Raw genomic sequence first — 20797 nt, 5'->3', positions numbered from 1 at the left:
GTAGACTGCTTTAGGTAGTGTGGACATTTTAACTATGTTTATTCTTCCCATCCATGTACATGGAATATCCTTCATTTCTTTTTTTTTTTTTCCTTCCTGGCAAGGAAGATTCACCCTGAGCTAACATCTGTGCCAATCCTCCTCCATTTTTTGCATGTGGGATGCCTCCACAGCACAGCTGACGAGTGGAGCAGGTCCATTCCTGGGATCCGAACCTGCAAATGTGGACCACTGAAGCAGAGTGAGCAGAACTTTAACCACTCGGCCATGGGCCAGCCCCTCTTTCCATTTCTTTATGTCATCATCAATTTCTTTCAATGGTGTCTTATAGTTTTCATTGTATAGGTCTTTCACCTCCTTGGTTAGATTTATTCCTAGATATTTTATTCTGTCGCTGCAATTGGAAATGGGATTGTATTCTTGAGTTCTTTATGTTAGGTTGTTATTAGAGTATAGAAATTCCACTGATTTTTGTAAGTTGATTTTGTACCCTGCAACTCATTCTTTTACTTTTAACCTATTTCTTTATATTTAAAGTGCAATTTCTTGCAGGCAGTATATAATTGGGTCTTGCTGTTTTAGCCAATGTGACAATCTCATCCTTTTAATTAAAGCATTTAGCCCATTTATAATTAATTTGATTACTGATATGGTTGGATTTAAATCTACTATCTTGCTATTTGTTTTCTATTATTTTAGTAGTTGCTTTGGGGTTTATAGTAAGCATATTTAACTTATGGGTCTGTCTTCAAGTAACATTATACTACTACATGTGTAAGAATCTTGTAATAGCATACTTAAGATTTCCCCCCTCCTGGTCTTTATGGTATTGCTGTCATACATTTTACGTATACATCTGTTACCACCTCTACAATGCAATATTATTATTATTGTTGTTTACACAGTTATCTTTTATAGAGACTTAAATAAGAAAAAACATTTTATGTATTTAGCCTTATAATTACAATTTCCAGTGACTTTCATCCCTTTGTGTAGATTTGTAGTTCCACGTGGTATCATTTTCTTTCTGCTTGGTGCACCTTCCTTTAACATTTCTTGTACTGAGTCTTCTGGTGATAATTCCTTCAGCTTTTCTATGTCTGAAAAGATCTTTATTTTTCAAAGATCTTTTTGCTGGGTATAGAATTCTAGGTTGATGGTTTTTTCCATTTGGCACTTTAAACATGTTACTCAACTTTCTTCTCGTTTGCATTGTTTCTGCCAAGAAAATATAATGTCATTCTTATCTTAGTTCCCCTGTATGTCAAGTGTCTTTTTTCCTGTGGCTGCTTTTAAGATGTTCTCTATCACTAATTTTGAGCATTTATGATATGCCTTAGTGTAGTTTTCTTCATTTCTTTCTTTCTTTTTTTTTATTTTGGAAAGTTTTTAGCCATTATATCTTCAAATATTTTTGCTGTCCTGTGTCTTCTCTCTTTCGGGCACTCCAATTACATAGTCTATGAAGTTACTCCACGGAACTTGAAACTACCCTATGGCTCACTGATGCTCTTTTCATTTTTTAAAAACTTTTCTCTTTATGTTTCATCTTGAATAGTTTCTATTGCTGCGTCTTCAAGTTTATTCATCTTTTCTTCTGCCATGAATCCCATCCAGTGTATTTTTCATTCTGCACATAGTACTTCATTATGAATCTTTTTTATATCTTCCATGTCTCTACTTAACTTTCGAAAACATGCAATACAATTAAAATAATTGTTTTAATGTTTTTGTCTGCTATTCTAAGATCTGTATAGGTTCTGAGTCTGTTTCAATTGACTGATTATTCTGCTCATCATTGCTTCCAGTTTCCTGCTTCTTTACATGCCTGGTAATCTCTGACTGGATGCCAGACATTGTGAATTTTATCTGTTGGGTGCTGGATATTTTTGCATTCCCTTCCTGTGCTTTGTTCCTAAATGCAGTTAAGTTACTTGGAAAGAGTTCGATCATTTTGAGTCTTACTTTTCTGATTTGTTAGGCAGGTCCAAAGCAGTGCTCATTCTAAGGCTAATTATTTCCCACTAGTGAGCAAGATCTCTCTGAGTATTTCACCTGATGCCACATGAATTAGGAGATTTTCCAGTCTAGCTGATGGGATCAGGCACTATTTCCAACCCTGTGTGAGTGCCAGGCTCTATTCCTTTTAATCCTTTTAGATGCTTTTTTCCCTTGGCTTTGGATAGTTTCCTCACATGCATATGCTTAACAATAGTACTTTGCTGCATACTTGAAGGGGTCTCTCTGTAGATCTCTGCGGTTTTCTTTCTGTGCAGCGCTCTCCTCTCTGGCACTCTGTCCTGCAAAGTCTAGCCATATTGGTTTCCCTGGACTCTCAGCTCCCTCTCCTAAAATTAAAGAGTCTGCTGGTTCTACCTGGGTTTCCCTTCCCTGGGCCAGGGTCTCAAAACTCTCTTAAGGCAGTAAGTTGGGAAATCATAAGAGGCTTAACTCATTTGTTTTCCATCTCTCAGATCACTGAGCTTGGTTGCCTGATCTTCAGTAACTTGTTTAATATATTTCGTCTTTTTAAAATTATTTTGGGTGGGGTGTAAATTTAATACTTATTATTCGAAATGAGCAGAAGTCCTGAATTTGTACTTTTATTTAGAGTATAGAAAAAATTCAAACTCAAAGTGAAATGTTGACAGTTTTAGGAAATAGCCATTGAATACCAAAGGAAGGGAGACATAAATAACTTCTTGACCTTTAGCTCTGTTGAGCAGCAGTACCCTTCTTTGCTTACCAGCCTTATCATGTACTGATATAGTCAACATCATCTGTGTATTGTGTGGGGCATTTAATCCTAAGTGGGAAACTCTGAATGACTTGTAATGAACTCCTAACACACTCCTCCTCAATGGGACTCAGTGCCAGTAGTCTTATGAAAAGATAAGATTTTGGCAGGGGTGTTGGGTACAAAGAAACAAATACTGCTCCACTTCCAAAAACTGTCTAAGGGCTATAACTGTTTCCTATCTGTCTGAATTAAGAGCTATAGTAAAAATTAGCTTTTGTTTTCAGTAACACAGAATATCCTCAAGGAGGCAAAGAAGAAGGAAAAGGTGTTACTTGGGATGAAGTTGGGGAGAATGTCTGCTGCCAAAACTCATCATGGGTCTTGAGTTGTATTCTTCCCAGAGAACTTTAATCTGGGGCCTCCAGGCGAGAAGCCCAAGGGCTCTGACCTCATGTTTTGCTCGTCTAAAGACCAGAAAAAAACTACGTGCCTCCCACCTGCTGAAGATGCTGAGAATCAATTACCTGCTTGAAGCAATGGACAGGCGCTGGGACTGAACATGTTTCTTTTAGGTATTTGTCCCAGGTAAAATGACCTGTAAAGGAAATAGAAATCTCCATCACAGTCAACTTCCTAAAAAAATACTTTCAGGATGCAACCTACACTAAACATTAGGCTATTTTCAGACTGGTTTGAAGCATAAAAAAACTTATTTTTCCCTGTTTGGGCTCAAAGGAGTATTAGGGGGAGAAATCCAGGTGATTTCAGTGGATCATTTTAGATCACTGTTTTTAAATCATGGTCTAAAAATGACCTCAGGTCTTTTTCATGTTAGTTCCTAAAGCAATCCAAAATGCCAGAGCAAGATATAACAGTGTCTCAAAGAAGTGCCCAGGAAGCTCACGGAAAACAGAACAGAAGAGGTAGAAAGGGGTGAGGAGATTCCTTCTGACAACCTAACTCCTGGAGAGGTCCCTTAATGCCATCAAGTGGCAGCTTTTAACACCCAATATGGTTGGATCCCACCACCTCAGCTCAAAAAAGAACGAAGGAAAGGCTATCTAGAGACATAGAGTAAGAGGATTTGAGGGCTGAAAAAGTCAGAATGAGCGAGATTATACTTGAATTCTCACTCTAAAAACTGGCTCTCTTTCATCCACCCCTACCCCACTCCCATCCCTGCCACTGCTACATTGCACTGAGGTGCAAAATGATAAAGATCTGGTAATTTAGAGAAAAGTAGGTCTTGGATAGCATTTCTGATGACGGGAACTAAGAGTAAGTTGAGGAATCTACAGAATCTTTTAGCCTCTGGAAGTGGCCTTAGAGCCTCTCAAAGTTTGAGGAACACTGCACTAGAGAAACAGTCTTTAAGGTGACACTATGCTGGGGCCAGAGAAAACATTTTAAAGGACAGGTTGTTAAATACATATCTTATTGGACCACAAAAGACTACCAAGCTCTTTATTAAACGTTAAAGCAATTACCAATCTCCCCCTAATACCCACCTAGAGGTGACCCCATGGTGGAGCAGGGAAGGTCCCAGAGACTCTCACAAGCTAAAACACTGTAGCAAACCAGCATTTCTTGAAGTTTCCTCTGTAGTGGAGCAGCACAGGGCCCCTTTGGGCCATGCAAAAAGCACTAGATGCTGGGAATAAAAATGAGTCACTGAATGATGAAATCTAAATCACTTCAAAGACGATGCCAAGACTTTATACTCTATTGACTTTACAGCTTCTGTTTTAAAACTGGTCTCTTTCCCACCATCCTCAACAAAGCCAAGTAGATCTGGCCAGAAATCACAGTCAGTTCTAGACCATTTCACGAACTGACTGTGATTAATCATCTTGAATAGACTGTTGGTCCATAGGGTAAACGAGATGGATATTTCCTCGAGTCAAGATTTAAAGAGCTTACCAGAATTTAATAGTTTGTTCTTAGCTGAGACGGCCCTAAAGCAAGGACTGAATACATTTCATCACTATTTGCTCTTAGAAAAAGGAAACATTAGACATTATTATTCCACTCTTTTAAATAAAGGATTAAGTCAAATAATAAGTCTTGGATTTGACTAAACTGCGACTCTTGAACTCTAGCATCTGTAGCAGCACTTGTTCACCAAACCTTCTGTGATGAAACAAGTGTTTTGTATTTGTGCTATCCAGTAAAGCAGCCACTAGCCACATGTAACTACTGAACACTTGAAATGTGACTAGTGTGAGAAATTAAAATTAAAATTTAATTTTTTTATGCTTTTTGTTGAGGAAGATTATCCCTGGGCTAACATCTGTTGCCAATCTTCCTCTTTTTTTTCTCCCTAAAGTCCCAGTGCATAGTCGTATCTCCTAGTTGTAAGTCCTAGTTCTTCTATGTGGGATGCCGCCACAGCACGGCTTGAGGAGTGGTGTGTAGGTCTGCTCCCAGGATCCAAAACAGTGGACCCCAGGCCACTGAAGCGGAGCATGCAAACTTAACCACTATGCCACTGGGCTGGCCCGGAAATTTTACTTAATTTTAATTCATTTAAATTCAAATACCTGCACATGGCTAACGGCTACTTATTAGGCAGTACAGGTTTAGAGGTTTGGTGAGTCATAGGTAATTGCTTGTATTAGCTTGAGTTCTGACCAGAAGCACGAAGAGACTTTGGTTTTAAGAATTATGGAAAATTCAGGGGTACCAAAATAATCAGGATATTAATCACAGTTCTCTACTACACACGTCAATTATGATAATCGATCTCTGTTACACAGGCAAGAAACCTCACATCTTCCCTCACTTAGGGAACACTTTATTACTAACTGAATGAAAAGGACTCTGTTTGCTGGAAGCAGTTCACCCATTGTGAGGGCTGACTGACTTGAACCATACCTAGATTAGTATTTTTCTTAAATTTGACTGCTTATGCTATCTCATGCCTAGTCCCTTACTATCAGGTAAATTGCAAAATAAGTTAATTTTTATTGACTCAATAAGAATATCTGAACACCTACTGTAAAGGCCACAATGGTGGCAAACGTCAAGTCTACCAATCTCCAAGCACTCAAAGAACCCCCCAAAACAGGACAGGCAGCAATCAGATCAGAGGTTGGTAAACTTTCTGTAAAGGACCAGATAGTAAAAATATTATGCTTTGTGGGCCATACTGTCCCCGTCACAAATATTCATCTCTGCATTGCAGCATGAAAACAGGCACAGACGATATGTAAATGAATGAGTACAGCTACGTTCCACTAAAATTTTATTTATAAAATCAGGCAGTGGGCTGGATTTGGCTCCCAATCAGTAGTTTGCCAACCCCTGGTATGTATCATTGATTCCCATCTGTTACTTATCATTAGAAACTCCTGAATAATTTTTCTCATTTCTTTAAACAGAGTTCTGGGGCCCCATCTTCGGAGGTTCTCATTGAAGAGGCTTTGAGTATGGTCTGAGAATCTCTATTTTCAAAGTCCCTCCAGGTAATTCTGATTAACATCTGTGTCTAGAAACTACTGGTGTAGTTGAAAGAATGTAATACTGGGAGGCAGAAAAGGCTGGTTAAAGTCTTGGTTCTATAACTAACTGTCTTGGACAAATTACTTAATCCTTCCAAGCATCAGTTCACTCATCTGAAAGATGGAGAGAATATCTATCTCACAAGATTGTACCCATGCTAATTCATTCTATAAACATTTATTAAACTTGCTCCAAGTGCAGAAGCACCGTGTTAAATGTTAGGGGAACAAGAGAGACGTGGTTCCTAAATTCATGCAGTCTGCAGTCTAGAGATAAGCAGAGATATTAAATAAATAATAACACAAATAATCTGGTACAATTATGATAAATTTAAGTTAATGAGGTAGTAAAGGTTGCCTTGAGAATGCAGAACAGAGAAATCTAATCTATACTTGGGATCAAGGATTATTGTGAAGATTATCATTATTAACCAACATAAATGTAATGTTTTATAATTTACAGAGTGATTTCAATTATTCATTCACCTGATGTTTGAGTATTGTCTATGTGCCAGGCAGTATTCTAAGTGCTGGGATAAGACAGGAGGTCCCTGCCCTCATGGAATTTACATTCTGGTGCATGATGAGGCACAATGAATACATAGACAAATAAATAAGGTAATAAGTGATAAGTACTTGAGGGAAATAAAATAATGTGATGTGTTAGATAGAGACTGGGAACTATACTAGATGATAAAGTTATGGACAGACGCTCTGCAGAAGACACATTTCAGCTGAGATCTTACAGATGAGAAAAAGCCAGCCATCTCTAAATTACTGAATAATGCTTATGAAAGTGTTTTATAAACTCTAACACACACCACATGATAGTTATATTCATTACTAGAAAATAAGATCCCTACCCTGAAGGGACTTTACAAACTAGACAGAGGTACTTTTAAAAAATTAAAACTTGGGGCCGTCCTGGGGCTGTCCCATGGCCGAGTGGTTAAATTCACAACTCCCATTTGGCGGCCAGGGGTTCACCAGTTTGGATCCTGGGTATGGACCTAGCACCACTCATCAAGCCATGCTGTGGTGGTGTCCCACACAGAAGAACTAGAATGACCTTCAACTAGGATATACAACTAGGTACTGGGACTTTGGGGAGAAAAGAAAAGGAAAAAAGAGGAAGACTGGCAATAGATGTTAGCTCAGGGACAATCTTCCTCACCAAAACATTAAAAGTCCCCCAACATGTTAAGCACAAGAGATCCATCTAGTTGAATGCATGAATCTCTTTCTCTAATATTCACTCATTCAACAAATATTTATTGTGTATCTACTATATGCTAAGTCTAGTTCAAGGCACTGGGAAATACAGGAAAGGACAAAACAGCCAAAGTCTTTGCCCACAAGGAGCTTACATTCTAAGGGGGAAGAAAGATGACAAACAAATAAACAAATAAATATATGTCAGTTGGTCCAGAGGGTAATAGAGACACCAGGTAACAATTATACAATTCCTGGCCCTTGTCAAATAAACAAAAAATAAAGCAAAGTAAGAGGGAAAGCGAGTGCTGAGAGCGTGTGTACTATTTCAGGTAGGATGGTCAAGAAAGGCAGTTGATGAGGGGAGATAAAAGTTGAGACCTGAATGGTCCCTCTGGCCTCTGCCTGAATACTCCCAGAGATGAGAAACTAATTCTTCAGCTGCTGTTCAGCAGTACAAATGGATAGTCATTAACCTTAGAGTCTGCCGCCTTCTAACCTCCACCCATTGGTCCCAGACATAACCTATCTAACCTCTCTTTCTAAATATGTCCCAAATACCACAACTGCTCCTCATCTGACACGCTTACGTCAAGCAGCTCCACACATGCTGGCTACTGTTCTGACCACCTTCCTGTACAAGAACTCTACCTCATTCCACCTAAAGTGTGGAACCCAAATTCCTAAGAGCAGTAAAGACAATCACAGTCTTTAGACCAGAAATTCTACTCCAAGATTACGGACTGAAAAGCTAACACTGGTTAAATGTACCATAATTTACATAACTTAACAACAATATTTGTTAAATACTTTTGATGGTCATCTAAGTGTTTTCTAATTTTTGATGAGCATCTTTGTGCACACATCTCTTAAAATTTTTAAGATTATCCCCTTAGGACAAATTCTTCCTAAGAGCGGGATTAATGGATAAAGAGTATGCATATTTTATATTTTGATACAATATAATTCCTACCAATAGTGTATAAGAGTATATTAAAACAGTTTTAGCAAGGATGTAGGAAACAATCTCTACAATTCTGATAAATCTTATCGTGAAAAAACAAAATACTGTTATACTTTTATTTGCAAGTCTTTGATTACTAATAAAGTTGAAGATCTTTTTAGGCTTATCAGTCAGTTTGTACTTTATTTTTGTCATTGTTCACTGAGGTATTCTTTTGTTTTCTCACAGATTCTAAGAGTTCTTTGTAGATTAAGGATACCAGTTCTTTGTCTGTATATATAAATATATGACATCTGTCTCAGTCTGATAGGATTTGCCCTTAAATTTCTCAGTCTTTCTTTTATGACTTTTTGGTTTTCATATCATGCTTTCCTCACTTCAATATCGTAAAAATATTAACCCATGTTTTCTTCTAGGATTTCTCAGATTTCATTTTTTTTACACTTCAGTTTTTCAATGTTTGATCTATTTGGAATTTACTTTTTGAGACAAACGAGGCAAAGATGTAGCTTTCCTTTTCACCTTTATTCAATAAACGTGCTTCAACATCATTTATTAAATAAATCATCTTCTCTCCAGTGATATGAGATGTTGCCTTGATCAGATATTAATTTCCTACATACACTTGGATCTATTTCTGGATTCTATGTTCTGTTCCTCTCAACAGTCAGTCTATTCCAGCACCAGGAGCACTTTGTTTCATGTAATTTCATAATGAGTTTAAATAGAGCAAGTCCTTTTCATAAGTCACCCTAAACCCCTTGTTTTCTAGGCACTTTCAAAGGATTAGTAAGTTGTGGTATATCCAGCACTAATAAAATCCAGTTATTCTAAAACGTCCAAAGCTAAGTTCATGGGATACACACTCTCAGTTCATTCTCAAAAGACTGTCCATAGGCCTTTTGGATCAATAGCTTATATTTTTTAATGGATCATCTAAAGATAAAACACCAAGTGAAAAAACAAGAATTTCTGACTTTACCTCTCTTTCCAGAATAAATCCATCCATTTCCTTATCTCCTGTAATATCCTGTTCACACATTTATTTTCATACTCTTCACACCATAGCATCATAATTATTTATGTAAGCTCTTTACAAACAGGGGCTATCTTTTATTAATTTTTAAAATCTTCACTTTTAAAGCTCAGTGCCTGAAACTTAATAGAGGCGCCATAAAAGATTAGTTAATGAAGAGTGAGTGAAAGAAAAAGTCAGTCAACGAAAAGTGAGCGAAAGAAAAGACGACGCAGGTAAGTGACAGTCCTGCTCTGTTCTGGACTAGTAAAATCACAGCCGGGATACTAAATTTAGTTCTGGGAGCTGCACTTTGAGAGAGACAGACAAAACCAAAGCCGAAACGGTGACCCAAGTGGTGAAGGGACATAAAACCATGTCACCTGCGGGCCAGCTGAAGGAACAACGAACATTTAGCATGAGTAAGAAAGCAAAGTCTCAGAGCCATTTCTTCGTTTGTCCATCTAACAAATGTTTACAGCTCTGCCCTGGGTGCGGGAGACACGGCGCTGATCCAAACAGTGTTCTTGCCCTGGCAGAGCTTCAGGCTAGTGAGAGGCAGAGACAACCCGGCCAGTCATCACAAACGGTGGTGAGTGCTATGTTAGAGACGGAGAGCGTGGCAGGAGCACCTAAGGGCTTGTGGAAGGATTCCCAGAGGAAGTAACCTCTAAGCTTCTAAATTAAAGTTTAAAAGGATAAGGAAGAGTCAGCCAAAGAGAAGAAATTCTTTTTTCCATTTCAGACAGAAAGAAAAGCACGTAGAAAGGTCCAGAAGTGAGAAAAAGCAGTTCTAAAAACAGAATCTTTTGGTATGGCTACTGGGCAGAGTTTAAAGAAATAGTAGTTTAGAAAACAGGTTAAAATGAATAGATAAAAGCAGTGTTCCACTATCAGAGAGCCTCACACACCACATTAACGAGAAGGGGAAGCATGAAGGGTTTGGGGGAGGAGTCGTTCTTCTAGGAAAGTAATGGAGAGGCGGTGAGAAGGCAGCTCCTACAGCTGCTTTCTAATAACTAGAGGCAGTGAGTGAAAAACTGGCTAAACCTATTCCATATAGCCCTCAAAGTTAGGACTAATTGAATTTACAAAGAAACAGATTTTTGCCCAATAAATATTTGTCTAAATGTGATGTGAGCTGCCTAACGAGGCTGTAAGTTCTCAACAGCTTTGAGGAATTCAAGACGACATTTTCTAAGAAATTCAACATGTCAGATTTTGAAATGCTGGGCCAATTTTTATCATTTTAAGTCCTTTTCCAAACTCTGAGATTCTAAAAATCTACTATTTGAATCTATTTCTTTTTTTTTTGGTGAGGAAGATTCGCCCTGAGCTAACATCCACTGGCGATCTTCCTCTTTTTTTTTGTTTGTTTGAGGAAGATTAGCCCTGAGCTAACATCTGTGCCAATCTTCCTCTGTTTTGTATGTGGGATGCCTCCACAGTATGGTTGATGAGTGGAGTACTGCTCCTGGGATCCAAACCCACAAACCCGGGCTGCTGAAGTGGAGCACGTGGATGTTTAACCACTCAGCCATGGGGCCAGCCCCCAAATCTATTTCAGTTTGATATTTGGGACTGCTCCCTATGCTTGATGGTAAAATGAAATAAGCAGGATTAACTTATCAGAGGATATGCCTGGCTGTGCTACCTCTACTCTCACAAGGAAAAATATACTTTCAAATTTTAATGTCACTTTATGTACCTTATGTTAAATTGAGTATCCACTTTTCACAATTCCTTGTCAACAAAATAGTTGTCTATAACATACCTTCAAGTTGTCACTGAACTATAATTGTTATCATTTAGCAACAAAACCAAACACAGCAGCAGCTATCACTGAGTGCCTTCCATTAGCCTGCAACATGCTATACTATGTTCAATATCTCCCATGTTCATTGTAACCTGCAAAGTAGGTTTTATTCCCATTTTAAAGATGAGGAAATAGGCTCAGAAAGATTAATTTTCCTTAAGTCACAAAACTGATAAGTGGGGAACAGGAATTCGAACCAAGGCCTATCTATTTCTGATGTCCATGTTTTTTTTTTGTTTTTTGTTTTTTGCTGAGGAAGATTAGCCCTTAGCTAACATCTGTTGACAGTCTTCCTCTTTTTTTTTTTTTGCTTGAGGAAGTCTAGCTCTGAGCTAACATCTGTGCCAGTCTTCCTCCACTTTATATGTGGGCCACCGCCACAGCATGGCTGATGAGTGGTGTAGGTCCGTGCCCAGGATCTGAACCAGCAAACCTGGGCCACCACAGCAGAGTGTACCAAAATTAACCACCACACCATGGGGCCGGCCCCGAGATGTCCATGTTTTTTCTAACACACACCAGTACCTTAGAAAGCTTGAGGAAAGTTTTAAAGAATAATAAAAAGTGACTATCATTTATTGTTTATCAAGTGCCAGGCCCTTTACCTGCATTATTTCATTTCATTCATTTCTTCATCTCACATTCATAGAATGCTTCACTTCAAAGAATGTCACAAGATTTGACTTAAAGCCTGAGGATAGTTGCTGAACAGGATGAAATTAATAATCCTCCAAAGTTGAAAAGTATTTGAGAGTTTTTAAGATGTTTTCACATCCATTAGCTCATGTAATCTTCTTAATAACCCTGTTAAGTAGGCAGAACGGGATTATTATCCCCATTTTACAAGTCAGAAAACTAAGGATCAGAATCACAAAGCTACTAAGTGGCGGAGTTAGCTTTCAAAGAACCCAGGAGTTCTGGTTCCTAGCCTAGTGTTCTACTCTTTATGTCACCTTTGAGGTTACTGGAAGAAAAGCCAGGAGGAAGCAAACAGACAATGATAATGATCGAGCTGAAGACATGAAGCTGCAGTAACAAAATACATAAAAGTACTCAAAAACTGATAAAAGCATCAGGATACCAATATTCATGTAACACGCAGGAGGATTTTAAAGGACTCTAAGAAGTTAAGACTGATGTTTATGTAGGAACCCTGAAAGCTGATTGAGAAATATTAACATTAGTTTTATTTCTCAAATCCTAGTCCTAAAGTACACTATGCCAGGATGAAAACCAAATGCAATATCAGTCTGACTCATTTGATATTTTAATATTTCAGTTAAAAAATTTAGAAAATCTTTGTTTAATTTCAGTTCAATTCATCTTACGCAAAATTTCTTTTGGGAAAATCACACGCACGGAATTCTGAATTACAGATGGTGGCCGTTTGTTTTAGTTCTGGATTTAGTGAATTAAGAAGTTACCTACAGTCTGGTTCAACTCTTATGCTCCTTGTACTCTATGTAATTACCTTCCCCTGCTTTTTTGTCAGCTTGGTCTGTGGCCTCCTGAGAAGGCGGGTTTGACACGACAGCTGAGATCAATTACATGGGCTCATGAGGCAGACAAGAGCACAGGATTCACCAGTTTATGAGACAGACACACGGAATTCTTTTCCTAGTTACAATCTAATCCCTGGCTTAGTAACTCCTCTTATTTAACAGAAACACAAGAAAAATATCTTACCTAGCTCCAGGATGTCAGTAGCTTCTATTAAGGAAAAAAATGTTACAGCATAAATCATCATGATAAACACACCAAAATGACAGAAAGATGAAGCTCTGGGGTTAATGAGGGCTTGAGAGTTTGCCTGGTCCAATTCTCTCCTTTGAAAAGATACCGAGTTTACCAGTAGCAGTTGCGGAAGCACAGCAACCAAGTCTGCCTGACGCCCAAGCCCAAACTCTTAAAGACGATGGAAATCCAGAGAAGCTAAGCAACCGTGCCGAAAGCGATGAAGCTAATTTGGAATTATCTGAAACTCAGAATCAGAATCTAAGTTTCCTGATTTCCAGCTCAAAACAAAGCATATTGCTTCTGACAGCTACCTCTATAAATGACAATATCTGCTACGGCTTTAACCACTCAGTTCTTTGTACATTCAGACCTCTAAGCATAAAGGTTTTATGGTAAAAGATGGCAAATAAAAGTTTTCCAAGCTAAATAAAGTTGTTTTTCTTACCTTGATATCGGGATGCACACTCTGATAGGTGACCATATTTGTGTTTTCTAACATCATTCCAGTCTATTACTGTGGGCAGAGAGAAAACAGTAACATGGAAAGAAAATACAAGATTCAATACTTCTCCAGTTTAGCAAGATGTATCAGTAGCTTTTGATAAAGCAAACCACTTTTGAAACTCCAGTGTAAGGAAATAATCCCAAACACAGAAACATGTTTCATTTCAAAAGCTTCACTATTGTTTATAATACAAAAAAAGGGGAGCACCTAAATGTTCAAAACAGAAGATGGATTAAGACACTGCAATACATTCACTTGACGAAGTATTCTGCAGCTGTTAACCTTAACAAAGGCTAAACAACAATGGGAAGATGTTTACATTATAACGTTGTCTGATAAAATATGGGATCAAAAATTATATTTATGGAATAACCACAGTTATGTAAAAAATGGACAACAAAGAACACTCCTGTTACAGGCTGAATTGTGTCCCCTCCCAAATTCATGGTCAAGTCCTCACTCCGCAGCCCCTCAGAATGCGACTGCGTTTGGAGACAGGGTCTTTAAAGAAGGAAGTAAGTTAACGTGAGGTCATTATGGTGGGCTCTAAGCCAATATGAGAGGTCTCCTTACAAGAAGAGGAAATTTGGACACAGATATGAGAAAAGAAGACACGAAGACACAGGGAGAAGTTGGATACCTACAAGCCAAGGAGACAAGATTCAGAAAAAACCAACCCTGCCAATGACACCTTGATTTCGGACTTCTAGCTTCCAGAACTGCAAGAAAATAAATTCCTGTTTAATCACCCAGTCTGTAGTCTCTGTTATGGCAGCCCTAGCAAATGAATACAACCCCAAAAAATTATCACTAGAGAAAAGACGGAAGTAAACACAGCAAATATATAATTGGTTATCTTTGGGTGGTGGCACTGTTTTTTGGTTCCCCTCTCTTTTCTAATCTCACATATTTTCAGATTTCCTATTAAGAGGATATGTTACATACATAATGGAAATACACTTTCCTTGTTTGAAAATTCAGATTCACCACTGAGCCTACCACTTTCTCACCATCACTCATTCCCCATGTTTTCACTTCTCTTCCAAGCAGCTCAGATTCCACGGTCCCTCACTAAAATCGCTGCCTGGCAAACATGCTTAACCCCGCCCCCCCCCACCTCTTTTTGGTCAAAGTTGCCTAGTAAAGCCTCAGTCCCAACTCTGGTTAAAGCCACTTATCCACCTACACCACACTTACTCCAACAGTTCATGAGGGCTGAAAAAAAACAAATGCAAACTCACTGGGCTCACTTTACATTCATGGCCGTAATTCTGAAATGCCACAACACTGTGTAGAAATCACACACTTCCCTACTATGTTTGCTTTTCCACTTTGGGAAAAGAACAAATTCTGCCCTTTTCTCTCTCCTCATACTCCAAATATTCCCTCTCTCACCTTCTGCTTTAGGACCTCCAATAGGTTCCCACTGAGTGGGAACGGTGCCTTACAAAGCTATGTAAGATCCGGATCCTGCCACTTCTCTGATCTTGTCTGCTATGACTTCTCCCTTTTCCGCTACACCCCAGTCACATTGGCCATATCCCATCCAAGTGTTTGCCTTCTCTCCTCTTTTGATGTCCCCTGTCCTTCTAGTAACCTGCCTTGTTTGTTTGCCTCTAAATCAATAAAGATTACAAACTTCATCAGGCTTAAAAATTGCTAACAGAGGGCCAGCCCAGTGGCACAACGGTTAAGTGTGCATGTTCTGCTTTGGCGGCCCAGGGTTCGCCAGGGTTGGGATCCCAGGTGTGGACATGGCACCGCTTAGCATGCTTGGTGGGCATCCCACATATAAAGTAGAGGAAGATGGGTACGGATGTTAGCTCAGGGCCAGTCTTCCTCAGCAAAAAACAAAGGAAGATTGGCAGCAGACGTTAGCTCAGGGCTAATCTTCCTCAAAGAAAAAAATTGCTAACAGAGACAAAAGATATTATGATATCATAATTGAATTTATGTTTAAAAATTTTCACATTTTATAATTAGAAAAACTATATTCTTAAAAATTAAATAAACAATATATATTCCATTTCTATACAGGTTTTCAGTATTATATCACTTAAGTAAAGACGAGCTACCAGTATGCACAAGACTAATTCAGGAAGCCACCATAAGTAGAAACAAAGCTGCAAGATCATTAATAAAACAATGTTTGAAAGCAACCAGTGCAATTTAGAAAACAAATATGCTAGTAAAGAGAAAAAACAAAAGCCAGACTGAATGGTGAAGCAAAATGAACAAAATGACTAACAAATTTAACTGGGCAGAAGGCATAAAATAAGGTTCAGCTTAAGACAATGAAAAAGGAACTTCCGAGAAGAAACATTTGAAACTCCTGGCACAAACCAGTGGAATCTGGAAATCAGCACCCAAAGAGGAAAAGGAGACAACTACATCACAAAATGCATCACCACAAACTACTCAGGGGATTAGCTAACTGGCCTTGAATCAGTTTCTAAGTGAACAGAATATAGCATCTGATACAATTCCACACATTAAAAAAAGAGCTAGTCACCTAGGAATTTTCAAAGCATTCTAAGAATAATCGTCACGTTTCAGAGTATACTATGATATGCAGCTACTATTTATAAATAACTAGTTTTACGTTATTCCCTTTCCCTAGGCAGTATATTTCTTCTCTGGTAGTCCCAGTAACACATCAGAAACCTGAAATCCTCCTTAATTGTCTCTTCTCCCTTATCCTCCAAATCCAGTAGGTTATCAAAGTCTGTCAGTTCTACCTCTAAAATGACCATCTCTTCTCTTCCATCTCCTCTGCTCCTATTCTGAGTTCAAGACTTCATTATCTCTCACTTTGACCAAAAAAAACCCAGTTACTTAATTCCTTTCTCATCTCACTCCTTTCAATCCATATTTTAGCATTAATTTTCTAAAACAGATTAGATAAAATGTGTCACTACTCCATTTAAAAGTCTTCAAAGATCAAGCCCTAAACTGTATTCAAATATAATAAACACGCCATCCTCTTTCATATCTCTGGACTTTTCCCCCTTCCCTATTTGGGAGATTCCTATTTATTCGTCATGGTCCAGACTAAATGCTACTTTGTAATAGCTTTCTGGTAACATCCCCAAGCAGAATACTGTCTCTTCCTCCTACTTCTGTGCCTGTCGACAGAGTGTCAGAGCGAAATACTCCTAAGCCAGTCAGTGGTATTCCTGGGGCTTGGCACACAGCAAGCATGCAAAAAAAAAAAAAGTTTCTCTTTTTACCAAAGTCAGAAATGGTTATGCAACAAGAGAAAAATTATACATATTAAGAGTCAATATTTAAATTCATGCTTTTATCAAAACAATTTTGACATAGAGATTGATCCTTAGATACAAAATCCACTATGGTTACATATCAATTATCCACATTAATGAAGAATGACTAAAAACAGATCATCTGAAAGTGTACATAATAGAAAAGTCATTTATATATTGATTTTAGAATATATATTTTTTCCACAACAGATTTACTACTTCAACCATGTTTTATCTAGGCTAACATTAAAAATGAACTTGCTATCACTTAATGGATAGAGTTTCAGTTTGCAAGATGAAAAAAGTTCCGGAGGTGGATGGTGCTGATGGTTGCACAACAGTGTGAATGTACTTAATGTTGCCAAACTGTACACTTAAAAATGGTTAAAATGGTAAACTTCATGTTATATATATTTTATCACAATTTTTAAAATTAATTTTAAACTTTTCTGGGATGTCAGGAGGTCAGAGCTTGTCACACTGATTCCATTTCAGATTCAGCTAACATCTACTGTTACCATACACCAGGCCGGATGCCAGGCATTTTGATACAGATCACCGCAGGTATTATCAGTATCTTTTTACAGGTGAGGAATCTGGGGCTCAGAAAGTTTAACAGTGCCATGGAGAAAGGATCGTCAGGCAACAGCAATGAAAGATATTTAATAATAGTCTACAAAGGGAGTAAATCCACAAATAAAAAATTTAATTGAGTTAATGCCCTGAATCCTGCTTATGTAGATTTATTAATTCAATGAATGTTTATTGTCGGCTGTCTGTCAGGCACTATTCAAGGCACTGGAGATATATCACTGAGCGAAACAGATAAAAACTCCTGCTTTCATGGAGCTTACATTCTATTGGGGTGGTGACCAGGGGTTTCAAGAAATGTGGTCTTTGAATTGGAGGCACTGGAAAAAGCATCCACTGGAGTGTAGCAGATGTCAAAGAGAGACCTTCTGGCAATAAGAACTATCCTGCAGAGGATGGGTTGTTCATCCCCTCAAGTATACAAGCAGAAAGGCTGGAAGACCACTTATCACCAAACATACTCAAACTTTTCCAAGCTGAGAGGGAATTCACAGCTTGGAAAGGGAGTTAACTAGATAAACGTATAAGATCCTACTCAACCTTGGAATTCTATTTCACTAAGCACCAAACAATATTATGAGAGCTGAGATAGCAGTAATGTATCCATAGCTTATGTGTGTGTGAGTGTTCGAGCACATGTGGATAGCCTCACGATGAACTAGTTATCAGTATGGATTATGCCTTATTCTCCCATCTCTTATGTCTAGTTCAATTAAACAAATGAACGAATGTAATGTCACAGGTTTAAAGAGCAGTAGGTTGCTTCCTATTAAATCTTGTTCAATTTGACAGATTCCATTTCCAACTTACTATTTTCAAAAAGACCTCTAAAGTCTTCGCTATTTCCAGATTGAAATTATACTCATTCACTCTTTAAACAAAAATTCATTGACTACGCATAGGTTCCAGTTTATGTGTGCTAGGTGATGGGGGATTAAAAAAATAACAAGGCACTCGCCCTGCACTCTAGCAGAGGGAGAAAGATACAAATTAAGTGTGATAAAGTATTAAAGGGGCTGCATTAAAAGTATGCAAGGGGGTTCAGAAGGGAGAGGCGAGGGAAGGAGCCGGCTCTCCCTGGGGAGGGGAGGGAAGAGAAATTAAGACTTTATGGAAAAGACGACACTCAAATTGAGTCTTGGGGACTGGGGACGGGGTAATAAAAGTACACCATGGAGAGAGAATAATGTAAAGAAATGATGCCCTGAAGCACTATGCTAGACCTGCTCTGTCCAATACGGTGGCCACTAACCACACTGAGCACTTGAAATGCGGCTCGTGTGACTAAGGAAGCGAACATTTAATTCTGCTTTAATTTTTATTAATTTAATTTTAAAAACTGACATTCAGTGCAGTTATTGGGAAAACCTTAAGTATGTCTGGAACAAAACTAGGTATGAGAATCCACTATTTCAGTTGTAAATATTTTAAAATCTAAATACAGATCAACATATTGCTGATAAAACTTAGTGTCTGAATTGAGATGTGCTGTAACTATGAAACATGCATTAGATTCTGAAGACTAAGTATAAAAAAAGAATGTAAACTAGCTTATTACATTATTTTTATATTGGTTACATGTCAAAATAATATTTTAGATATACTAGATTAAATAAAACATATTATTGAAAAAGGTAAAAAGAAACAAATTAATTTTAATGTGGATACTGGAAAATTTAAAATCATATATGTGACTTGAACTGTATTTCTATTGGACAGTGCCATATTGGACAACCGTAGTTCAATGTGGCTAAAGCAGAAGGCATGTAGAGAGTATGACGAGAGAAGTAAAGTGTGGTCAATGTGAGTGCTATATAGTCTACCACATGGGGAGCACAGATCTACAGTAAGAAAGGAGCCAATGGGCAGAGCAGCAGAGGTGAGGGCTGGAGCAGAGGACACACTAACGGCCTAGGGAGCTTGGTTCCCGAAGCCCATGCGCATCCACACTTTCCAGGAGGCTCGGCTGTTCAACCTCCCCAGTGATTAAAAGAACCATAACCATTTCAGATGTACAGACAGGAGGAAAGGCTTTAAAGAAAGTACGATTTTAGTGTCAAATGGAAGAGCAAGCTGGACTTAATCTCACATGAGACAAACCATCCCGCCTCAGTAAGTCTTAAGCAAGGGATAAAAAAGGGATGACACAATAATCTAGAAATCTATGATTAAACATAAAGAGATTTTATCTTTAAAGATTTGTGATAAGGTTCTTAGTTTCCACAAAACTCAAAATTTTATTTAGAATCTAAACTCTGAAATTTATATTTTTCTATTTAACTAAACTAACAGTATTAAGAATATCACTATAAAAATGGTAAGAATTCATACCTTCCAGAAATGGCTATAAGTTTATAATGATATTTAAGTAAGATAATTTAATACAAAGTGTCTAGCATGGTGGCTAAGACAGAGAACAAATTCATTAGATAATAGGTTTTTCTTTCTTTCTTAATAATAATCTCTAGTGTGGTTGAACCGTTACAGAAATATTTTGAAGTATTTAAAAAGCAAAACTTCCAACCTCCTCTCACGACCCGCAAAATTCATGCTAATGACAAAAATGACATCATGGCTAAAAGAAAAGGATAATGAATGATCTAACTAGTAATGAGGAATTCCTTAACTTCAGTCATTGCTAAGTCTGATAATCCCTCCGACCTCCAGGATACGGTAAAGAGGTACTTACCACTAGGCTGCATAGTCAACGAACTAAAAACTGGCCAAGGAGTTAAGAGGTCTGGGATTTATCCCTGGATCCACCAATACCTTGCTCTGACCTCTGACAAGTCAGTTTCTCTGTACATTAACTTCTCCATCTGTAAAATGGGGGTGGGGAGGAAGGGGGACACTTATTACCCTATAAAGTACTGAGACTTTTAACTATTAACACATTAGGCTATATTATAAGAAAAGTAGGACAGTCAGATACAATAGTTTTTTTTTTTTGCTTATTAGAATATCTCAGGGTTGGACAGTACCTTACAGCAAATACCACAGGTATAATTTAAGCCTCAATATCCACAGAAATAAAGAAACAGATATTTGCTACATTTGATCCTATGCAAATTCTGAATATAAATATAGTTTCCAACTAACCAGGTTAAGTCAGAAAATTAAAAGATAGTGAAAAACCATTAACATGTGATTGGTGTTCTGCCAAAATTCATATGTTGAAGTCCTAATCTCCAACGTGACTGTATTTGGAGATAGGACTTTTTTTTTTTTGCTGAGGCAGATTTGCCCTGAGCTAACATCCACTGCCAACCTTCCTCTTTTTGTGTATGAGCTGCTGCCACAGCAAGGCCACTGATAGACAAGTGGTGTAGGTCCATGCCCGGGAACTGAACCTGGGCCTCCAAAGCGGAACACACCACACTTAACCACCAGGTTACTGGGGCTGGCCCAAGACAGGACTTTTAAGGAAGTAACTAAGGTTAAATGAAGTCATAAA

The 20797-nt window shown here is 38.1% G+C and overlaps 1 protein-coding gene across 18 annotated transcripts in view; it reads right to left on the bottom strand.

The window, feature by feature from the left end:
* SCMH1 (Scm polycomb group protein homolog 1) overlaps positions 1-20797 on the bottom strand; it is a 185894-nt gene that overhangs the window by 119026 nt on the left and 46071 nt on the right. For 4 of the 18 annotated variants that reach the window (XM_046662997.1, XM_046662979.1, XM_046662990.1 and 1 more), the window contains exons 3-5: positions 13430-13498; positions 12934-12957; positions 3265-3335 (exon numbers count right to left, since the gene is read on the bottom strand). The exons of 1 other annotated variant lie outside the window; for it this stretch is intronic. In XM_046662997.1, coding sequence (XP_046518953.1) covers positions 3265-3335; positions 12934-12957; positions 13430-13498 — 164 coding nt within the window. Of the gene's footprint in view, positions 1-3264; positions 3336-4248; positions 4392-11852; positions 12052-12933; positions 12958-13429; positions 13499-20032; positions 20163-20797 lie in introns of those variants that run through there. 13 more of the 18 variants (XM_046662985.1, XM_046662992.1, XM_046662980.1 and 10 more) reach the window with 10 other exon arrangements.

The sequence above is a fragment of the Equus quagga genome, chromosome 5 (genome assembly GCF_021613505.1).
Source record: "Equus quagga isolate Etosha38 chromosome 5, UCLA_HA_Equagga_1.0, whole genome shotgun sequence".
NCBI lineage: Eukaryota > Metazoa > Chordata > Mammalia > Perissodactyla > Equidae > Equus > Equus quagga.
This window is presented reverse-complemented; position numbering and strand designations above follow the sequence as displayed.